Source organism: Brassica napus, chromosome C6 (assembly GCF_020379485.1).
Source record: "Brassica napus cultivar Da-Ae chromosome C6, Da-Ae, whole genome shotgun sequence".
Lineage (NCBI taxonomy): Eukaryota > Viridiplantae > Streptophyta > Magnoliopsida > Brassicales > Brassicaceae > Brassica > Brassica napus.
The window spans coordinates 16,293,560-16,304,330 of NC_063449.1; the positions used below are offsets into that span (position 1 = coordinate 16,293,560).

Consider the following 10,771-nt stretch of genomic DNA (forward strand, 5'->3'; position numbering starts at 1 on the left):
TGAAAATAAACAGACACATCCTTTATTTATAAGAAAATCAAGAAACAAACCCTACAAGTGACTACACAAACATCACACTGAAACACAAAAGTTACACTGAGACACAAACAAAAAACATAGCCCATGCCACCTCGAAGTCAGGGCCGGCTCAAGTAAATTGTGGACCTTGCCCCTATGCCTAAGCCGGCCCTGCTCGAAGTGACAAATCCACAAGTATGACTCTGATGTAACTTTATTCACACGGAAAGCAAGAAACAAACCCAACAAAGTTTTCAGTTGGCTGCTGGAGCGATATAAGCTCCAAGAGCATTGACGTGAGAGTCCGCGAAGCCATGAAAACCGACGATCTTCTTGTCTTTCACTTCAAGTAAAATGTCTGTACTTTCTTCTCCAGGAAGTTTTTCAAATCCATAATACTTTGAAGTCTTTGTGTTGGTTTTGAATTGAATTCCCGCAATTTTGTTGGATGAATCTGACCAACCCTTCACGGAAATAAGATACTCGTTGGGATGACTTATCTCAAACTGCATGATCATGAGAAACCCAATATGAATATTTTCAGTAGAAAATATTTTTAGAAAAGAATAGAAACATAATACCGTTCCAATGGTAGATCTCCTTCCCCTCACACCACGGGCGGGTCCTTCCTTTGTCTGTCCGTTCTTGACATACTCGAAGCTGATTTGCTCAATCCCTCGACCAACTGCAACATGTATCTTTGTCACACCGTCGTAATCGCCTCCGTCATCCCATTGATTGCCTCCCTTGCCTCCTTGTGCCTCCAGTCTTTGAGTACTAGAACCGCTGTCAGATCCTTTTCCACTGTCTTGAGTACTAGAACCGCTGTCAGTTCCTTTTCCACTGTCTTTAGTACTAGAACCGCTGTCAGTTCCTTTTCCACTGTCTTTAGTACTAGAACCGCTGTCAGTTCCTTTTCCACTGTTTGAGTCGCCGCCCGGTTTAGAACCAGTGTCGAAGTAGGCCCCAATAGCATCAATAGCATGACCAGCACGTCCATGGAATCCAATAAGCTTTTCTCCATTTTCACCTTTGAACTCGAATTCTGTTCCCTTCATCTCACCGAATAAAGGAGAGGTAAATCCTCTTGAGGTTGTGAGGTATAATGATGTGATAAGTGTTGTATCATATGTGAATATATGATCGTAGCTTCCACCAACTGCCGTGAAGTTATCATTTGGATAATCCACCGAAAACTGTATGTAAGTTTTTCATTAGAAACAAATGAATATGTAGCAAAAAATATTCAATATTAACAGAAGTCACCAAAATATTTAATTCATACCTCTTTTACTTGCCCTCGACTTGTCCCGTGCTCACGGATTTCAACTTTTCCATCCTTTACGTATTCGATCTTGATGTAGGTTACACTGAATTCATCAGCTGCCACAGCTACTCTCTTCACACCATCGAAACCAACATCGTTGAATTCGTTTCCCCTGTCACCACCTAGGGGTCCCATCTTTACGGGTACTACAGGTTTAGGACCACCTTTGCTGGGGTCACCTCCCTCACCGCCTTGTGAACCGGTGTGGAAGTAAGCTCCAATGGCATCAATAGCATAGCCAGCACGTCCATGGAACCCGAGAAGCTTTCCTCTATTTTCACCTTGGAACTCGAAATCTGTTCCTGTCTTCTCACCGAATAATGGAGAGGTAAACCCCCTGGAGGTTGTGAAGTATAGCGATTTGATAAGCGTTGTATCATATGTGAAAATATGATCGTAGCTTCCACCAACGGCCACGATGTTATCATTTGGATAATCCACCGAAAACTGTATTTTATTTTCCATAAAAATCAAACAATTTATTAGCAAACCCAATGAATATTATCGTAAAAAAATAATCACAATGTTTTATACCTCTTTTAGTTGCCCGCGATTTGTCCCGTGTTCACGTATTTCAACTTTTCCGTCCTTTATGTATTCGATCTTGATATAAGTTACACTGAATTCATCTGCTCCCACAGTTACTTTCTTCACACCATCAAAACCAACATCATCGAATTCATTTCCCTTGGCACCACCTAAGGGTCCCATCTTTCCGGGGACAACAGGTCTAGGACCACCTTTTCCGGGGTCACCTCCCTGGCCACCTTGTGAACCAGCTCCCTGGCCACCTTGTGAACCAGCTCCCTGGCCACCTTGTGAACCAGTGTGGAAGTAAGCTCCGATGGCATCAATAGCATGCCCAGCACGTCCATGGAACCCGAGAAGCTTTCCTTTATTTTCACCTTGGAACTCGAAATCTGTTCCTGTCTTCTCACCGAATAATGGAGAGGTAAAACCCCTGGAGGTTGTGAAGTATAGCGATGTGATAAGCGTTGTATCATATGTGAAAATATGATCGTAGCTTCCACCAACGGCCACGATGTTATCATTTGGATAATCCACCGAAAACTGTATTTTATTTTCCATAAAAATCAAACAATTTATTAGCAAACCCAATGAATATTATCGTAAAAAAAATAATCACAATGTTTTATACCTCTTTTAGTTGCCCGCGATTAGTCCCGTGTTCACGTATTTCAACTTTTCCGTCCTTTATGTATTCGATCTTGATATAAGTTACACTGAATTCATCTGCTCCCACAGTTATTTTCTTCACACCATCAAAACCAACATCGTCGAATTCATTTCCCTTGTCACCACCAAGGGGTCCCATCTTTCCAGGGATAACAGGTCTAGGACCGCCTCCATCGTTACCAGTTCCAGAGCCAACAGGTTTAGTACCAGCTCCGTCTTCGCCGGTTCCGTGGCCACCAGGTTTAGTACCGGCTCCGTCTTCTCCTGTCTCAAGGCCACCAGGTTTTGTACCGGCTCCGTCTTCGCCGGTTCCAGAGCCACCAGGTTTAGTACCTTCTCCATCTGCCCCGGTTCCAAGGTCATTAGGTTTAGTGCCGGCTCCGTTTTCACCGGTTCCGGGACCACTAGGTTTAGTGCCGGCTCCGTTTTCACCGGTTCCGGGACCACCAGGTTTTGGACCACCTCCCGCATCACCGGTTCCTGGGCTAGCAGGTTGACCGCTTCCAGCGTCGCCTGTTCCGGGGCCAACAGGTTTTGGTTTAATGCTACCAGGGGGAGGAATGGGAGCAAAATGAACGTTGATGGAGTTGAGTGCACTTCCACTATTTCCTAGAAATCCAGCGATTTGGTTGTTTCTCGGTGCGTCAGCAGAAAAGAAGTTTCGTGTTAGGTTTCCATAAGGCCCATAGGTCTTCTTGTTCGTCCTAAACAATAACGCCGTTATAACGTCTCCGGAGAAAGTCGTTCGGTAGTAACCAGCCACACGCGTTATGAACTCGTCTGAGCTCAGTGTAAACTGCCAAAAAACAAAACTTTAATTAACAGAAAAATAATGTTTAATAATCTTTCGTAGATATCCCCTATATATTATTTGTGAAACATTACAACTTCTTTTTGTAGTCACGTGTCATCACTAGGATGATTCTTAGAATTATTAGAGAAATATATTGATCCATCTAATTATATAATAAGTTTTTTATTAAACTAACTATAAATTAATTATTAATGTCATTTATTATTTCCTTAAATAAAGATTACGGAATTGTCTAATGTGGCTAAAGTATATATATATGACAATTAATGATTTTGAATGATAAAGATCTGATAAAAAAATAATGTATCTTCTATCAAATTTGTTTAATTTTAAACTATTAAAATAATTTAAGAAAATCACAATAACCATATTATAAAAATTTAGATTTTTCTGTATATGTTATATTTTGAATTTTAAAAGACGACTATAAATTACTAAAACTGTTAAAAGTCTCACATTCAAATTTTACGATCCATGGTTTAAAATTTTTGTTAAGACAAAATACAAATGATTACAAAATCATATAAATAAAAGTCTAATTTAATTAATCATTAAAATTTAAAATATATATGTATATATATCATTCTAAATTAAACTATAAACCATATTGAATAAATAAATATTTTAATTTCAAAATTACTTTGAATAAAATTTTTTTGATAAAAGTTTTGAACTAACATTGACAAATTTTTTTAAATTATAAATTACTAAAATTATTAATCCCACAATGAAAATTTTGTTATCAGTAATTTAAAATTTTTGATATTAAAGATACACATGATCAAAAAAACATATGAGTAGAAATCATCATTTAATATACATTAATATTAAAAATATACAATGTATGTTAATATCATTTAAATTTAATTACATTTGGATTAATAAAATTGATTTATATGTTTGCACCAATTTAATTATATATATAATAATTACTGACTTTTAATTATTCAATATATATTTATTATTTCATAATATATAAGAACACATAATACATAAAATAATTTATATATATAATGTTTATCCCGCGCATTTAATCTAGTAAATCTTATACTTCTCAGAGTTCAGAATAATCATATTACAAAAATATTATCACTGTTTACTAACTTCGTCAGAGTTGGTGCCAACGGTGCCACGACGCTGGGGCTGAACGTTGGTGCCCTCGTATTCCACCTCGATAGATCTGATGACGTCATCAAACGTAAGCTGGACTCTATTCACCTTCGCGTGCGTTCCGTCATCCCAAGACATTTTGGCCTTAAGATCCGTCAGATATCTATTGACGAGAAATGTATCAAAGTTTATATATATCCAAAAAGAAGTTTATACTGGAAGATATAATAAAAGAAAACACAACTACGTAGTCTTAACCTCTCAGGATCAAACTGACGGTTAGCAAAAAAAAGGATCAAACTGACTCAGATCAAATAGCACACATATTATATTCACGTACTTAGTGTTTTTTTTTTCACAGACGGTTTAAATTAAACTTTTCATCCGTTCGATGACAATTCATTATCGTGTGAAACCAGAACCATATGTTTGTTTCTTTAAAAAAACTGATGAAAAACTACAATATATATATATGGATGAAGACGTACAATTTCTAAAAAATGATAGGTATCAGAAAAAGAAGAAAAAATTATAATATACCCAGGAGAAAAGGATGAAATAAAGGAACAAAAAATATATACCACAAATATTTGTTAAAAAATTAAAAAATATAATAATATTTTTTTTGGGACAATACTTTGACACCAACATAGCCACAAAATGATTTGTTCATAAATTCTTGGAATTCTTTTTTAAATACTTTTTTTGTTGCTAGTCTTTCAAAACAAAAAGAATTTCAATTTAGTACTCCTTTCTTTGTCTTTTAAATCTGTATTTTCAAAGATCTCTGTATTTTCGTGGATAGTCTTATATCCAAACCCTACCTCGTTTTAATCGGATATACAGAAAAATCAAGAAAGCTAAAATTAATGTGTGTGTGAGAGAGAGATAGAGATAGAGATAGAGATAGAAAGAGACCTTATAATGTTGGAAAGCAGCTGTGAGTGAGAATGATAGTATTTGACATGGGGCAGTGCTACTCCCTATATATATAAAGTGAGTGAAATGCCACAGTTTATTATATTATATGTATGGGATAACTCGAACCGCGGCAAATACATATCATTATTTTCAAAAAAAGAAAATGCTCTCCACGTGGTGTAACAACTTAATAATAATCCAAGTAACCATGCATGAAACGAAAAAATCCAAGCAGCCATGCATGAGATGAAAAAATCCAAGTAACTATCGATTTGTGTCACCAAACGAAGCAACAGAAAAATGACAAGGAATCAAGGATCATACTTGTTAATTGTTGGACCACAACCAGTTCACATGTCCTTGACAGCTAATACGAAATTTGGAATAAGATGGACGCTTATCCAGCACGTATGCAAAATGGCACAGAAGAGAGCTAGAAAATGATGACCGTCTTTGATTTTTTGCCCATTATTTTTCCGTAACTTGAAAAGGCTGGGTACTGTTTCTATTGTTGATCTTTAACATGTCATGCACAGTCTAGATCCAATTCGCATGAGGTACATGGACGTGATGTCCTCTGACAGTCACATGTAGGGATGTTATATACGATAATCCAGCCCAGCCCAACCCTATATTTAAGCTCGGCCCTAAATGAACCCTTAACCCTATTAGACAAGGTTGAATCCTTTTCAACCATTTTAAACCCTTTATATTTTGAAATATGAAGACATTTAATATAATCTCTTATGAAATACATATTATCTTATATATTAACATAAATCAAAGAAAAATGGTTTTTGATTAAAATATTTCTTGTTTTCAATCTAAAATTTTGTAATAACGGCGAAAAAACTTATTTTGTGATTTTGGTGGAAAACTTGATTTTAATGGGAAAACTCGATATTGTGGTTTTCGCAAGAAAACTCATTATGTGGTTTTGGCAGGAAAAAATCATTTGTGCAATTTATTTTTGACATGAAAAATTGTTTTTATGATTTTGGCGGGAAGTCTCGTTTTGCAGTTTTGGTGGGAAGTCTCGTTTTGCAGTTTTGGCGTGAAATCTCGTTTTTGCGGTTTTGTCGAGAAACTTGTTTGGATGGAAAACTTGTTTTTGCGGTTTTGGCGAGGAATCTTGTTTTGCAGTTGGCGGGAAAACTCATTTAGGCGGAAAACTCATTTTTTACAGTTTTGGCAGAAAAACTTTTTTGGCGAAATTTTATTTTTACAATTTACCGTTTTGTAAAGAAAATTCATTTTTGAAGTTTTAACATTGTACCAAATTATTGTTGTTTGCCAAAAAAAACAATTTTTTTTTTTTTATCTAGTAGGGTCCAACCCTATCAAAACCCTTAAATTTTTTAACCCAGCTCTAAGTTAACCTTAATACTGTAGAAATAATGCATTACAGTTAGGGCTCTTAAATTATTTAGATGTGCCGCTAGTGCCGGTCCAACACTCTATAACATCCTAAGCCAGTTCAAAAAACTATGCCCTTATATATGTCACTCAAAATCATATAACAAGAGTAACTAAAAATCAAACTTCCATAAAACAATCAAAATTCGCAAAATGTTTATAAAGAAAAACAAAAGTACGTAACAGAATTAAAAATACTTATTGCTGAAATATTGATCTTCTTGCATTCTTTCCTGCGAAATCATTCATTAAACTCGTATAGTCAAGTCTTTCAACCATATCCATCTCAATTGATAACATAGCTAATCCATTTAATCTCTTTTGTGGCATGGTAGTCTGCAAATAATTCTTTATCAGTTTCAACTTCGAAAAACTTCTTTCAGCTGTTGCAACCGATACCGAAATAGTCAACAATATACGATAAGCAACTTCTATGTTTTTATAGCAATCCTCCATTTTTTTTTTCAAAAAATCAAGAACCTTGATAGGCTTTCGAACTTCCAATGGTATTGTTTCTCGGAGAATCTTCAGTTTCATAAACAAATCTTCACCAACAATGTCTGAATGCATACCATTCTTCAAAGAAGCTTCTAGATTCAAACATGATATGCCCTCAAAGTCTCCTCACTTGCGGCTGTTAGTTTTTTAAAATCAAACAAAAATCCAAAAGTGTTCAATACTTTTGAAATTGTTCAAATCTTGACTGAAGAGACACTATAGCTTGGTCCATGAGTGTGTTGTAGTACTCAATCCTGAAACCCTCTTCTAGTTCTAGTAGCACATTCTCACCAACTATCTCTCATAGTGCTTTTTCTCCTAATAATACACTTTTGTTTCATAGGAAATTCAGCTTCCATATCTGCTGCAATTTCTCTAGCCTTAGCTTTTGCTTCCTCAAACCCAGTCTCCCAATATTTTTGAAAATATGACACAAGACCTTTCAGTTGCTGAATTGCAGCATCAATATCAACATTTTCTGATTGCAACCTCTAGCTTACAGTGTTGACAACAAAAATAAGGTCATACCAAACAACCATACCAAACATAAACTCAAAACCTCCAATCCCATGTGTTTCACATAAAGCAAGAGATTCAACACTGCTTCGTGTTGCTGGATTGTAAGTACTTTCAGCCAAACAAAGTAACACTTCTCTGATTTCTAAGGCCTGAAACCGTATTGCTTTGACACTTTCAACATGACTTTTCCAACGTGTCTGAGACAAAGATTTAAGGGTTAAATCCTTTAACCATATTTTTCAGTATGTCCCATCTGTTTGTCGAGGAAGCAAAAAAGCAATATATATATATTCGTTGAACGATTCCAAAAAAGGACACAACTTTTGGGGAAGAAGTTGCTATATTACATAACACAAGATTCAGACTATAACAACTACATGGGATGAAGAATGCCCTTGGATCAATTTCCAACAACCTTTTCTGAATTCCTTTATTCTTTTCTCTTCATATTAGATCCATTTTCATATCCTTGTTCTCTCACATCACCAATGTCTAACTCTAGCTCAACCAATGAATCTTGGAGGGAAGTAAAAATCCCTTCTCATGATTTATCTTTGACAATCAGAAATGTCTAAAAGAATTCCTCAACCTTCCTTGACATTGTAGAAACTAGAAACATCCACACATCTGATAACCAAAGTCATTTGCGCTTTGTGACTAATATCTGGAATACAATCAAGAATTATGGAGAAATACTTAGAATAATGGATCTTCTTTATGATCATAACTTTGATCTTCTTAGCAAGCATTTGAATCATCTCATTCTGAATCTTGTGACTAAGATAATACGCATATATTTATTTTTTTCTCAATTCGCCTAACATGCTCTCTCATCACTGCATCAAACTCCACAATCATCTAAATAAGACCCAAAAAATTTCCATTGTTTGCTTCACCAAGTTTTTCATTATCTCCCCGAAATGCCAGATTTCTTTGAGTTAGAGTTTTCACCACTGCAAATATTCTTAAAAATACTTCTCTCCAATGGCCTTTCTCCTTTAATTCTTCTTGAACATGCTTATCAATTGTTTGATTTTTTTCATAATCTCAACTCCAACTCCTTATAGTGTGTCATGCATATAACATGATCATGAGACATTTCGTGTTCTTTCAGACTTGTTGCAAAGTTTCTCCAATCATTAAATCCTGTGGTTACCAAGTTTCCAACACTGCTTTCATGTCTGAACAACTTGCAGCAAAAACAAAAAGATTTATCCAAAGCTTTTGAATATATCAACCACTGCTTATCTTTTTTCTCCATTAACCATATCTCTCGTGTAAAATGCATGCGAAAAATTGTAACCACCCGGTTTTGTTAAACCGGTATGGTTTAATTTAAAACAATTATGTGTGAAACCCAAAGCCAATCTCATTAACTAAATCGTGGGCGTATATATAAGAGTTTGTGTAACCCTAAAATATACGTCAAGCCGTCAACCTCCTCATACCATCTTCTTTTTCTTCATGAAACCTAGCGGCAACCAAGACAACACCATCACCTTCATGCCATCATTATTTTGTGAAACTGAGGGACGGTATCCCATGGAAAGAGAAGGAGATGTCACGCCTCATTACCACTACGTAGCGTTCACCGTTTGGGGCACCTTGTGTCACCGGAGATGTAACACGGTGCTGGAGACAAGCCTTGCCGTCAGAGATCCATCGTATGTCTCTTATGGTCGTCGTGCATCGGATCCGAGAGGCTTTGATGTGGAGAAGAGACGCACGTACACGAAGCCATCACGTAGAGCACTTCCGGTGCCGATCACCAAGTCATCATCTCATCGGAGGAGGGTCCGAGATCCTTGCCGTGCCGGAGCCTTTATCAACTCTCGACATGGCCGTGATCATAACCGAGAGATGCGGAGGAGGCATGATCTAAATTGGAGTTGAGGCGTTTAACACCAACCAATACAATCGTTAACCGTGAGTCATAGGAGGGGCAAGCCATGTCACCGGAGAGTCGTTCATGATCACCGAGTTTGAGCCAGCCACCATCATCAACCGTAGTCAAAGCCGTATAGCAGCTAAGTGTTATCTTCTTGTTACTTATGTTACAAACAACATATTTAGCTTAAGCTAAATGTTTCATGCGTAGGAAACATGCAACTTTGGATGTTATTATTCTAAAACCTAAGCGAGCTTTGTTGGGCGATGCATTTTCCCATTATCTCTGACCTTAGCAAAGGTGGTGGTCTATTCCGTAAATCCCGTACCAGTATAGAATTCTCTCTATCGTAGTTTAGATTTCGAATCATGATCCGTCTGTTTGAATTGAGTCTGTTTGAGTCTTGATTGTTAGTTAGTTCATTCATTGTAAACTGGAACTAGGGGTCTAGAGGATTCAACCGTTGATTTGATTGTGTGATGTTAAAAGATGCGATATATATATGTATGTATACATAGTTATGAGTAGGGACTATGTGAGTGGGCGGGGGTCCAGAGATGTCTGGACTAGCGACGCAACTTTGGTGGGCGGGGGCTCAGAGACGTCTGGGCTAGCGACGCAGATTGTGTGGGGCGTGGGTGCAGAGACGTTTGCATTCGACGCAGCTTTGGTGGGCGGGGGTACAGAGACAGACTGTACTAGCAACGCAGCGTATGTATATATATCCATATGAGGAGATGCGGGGTGTATGGACTAGCTATATGCTATCATCGCATTGTTTGTGTTGTGTTGTGTGATGCTTTAGGCGTCTTGTTTGTTCATGTTAGAGCTAAACTTCCATAGTGGGATTTCTATTTACTCAAGTCAGTGGTTTGCGTGTTTAGCATCCCATACCTCACAGAGTAACTCCCCTGTTGCTCACCCCCCATCTTCCCATTGCAGGTGAGCTTGCCGAGTAGTTGGATATCTGGACGGTTTGGTGTCTTGGGGATCACATATTTTATTCCGGTTTTACATTCGATTTATTAGACGTATTTTTATAAATCAATTTAAAGATGTAATT

The 10,771-nt window shown here is 37.0% G+C and overlaps 1 protein-coding gene across 1 annotated transcript; it reads right to left on the reverse strand.

Annotated features, from left to right (window-relative positions):
• LOC106425165 (myrosinase-binding protein 2-like) lies at nt 1–5,502 on the reverse strand. Its single transcript, XM_048760658.1, has 7 exons — nt 5,385–5,502; nt 4,461–4,629; nt 2,505–3,338; nt 1,880–2,416; nt 1,304–1,792; nt 600–1,214; nt 1–524 (listed from the first exon to the last, which is right to left on the reverse strand). Exons 2-7 carry the CDS (start codon nt 4,602–4,604, stop codon nt 273–275), a joined length of 2,871 nt encoding a protein of 956 aa, XP_048616615.1. The 5' UTR covers nt 4,605–4,629; nt 5,385–5,502; the 3' UTR covers nt 1–272.
• Nucleotides 5,503–10,771: the final 5,269 nt, after the last annotated feature.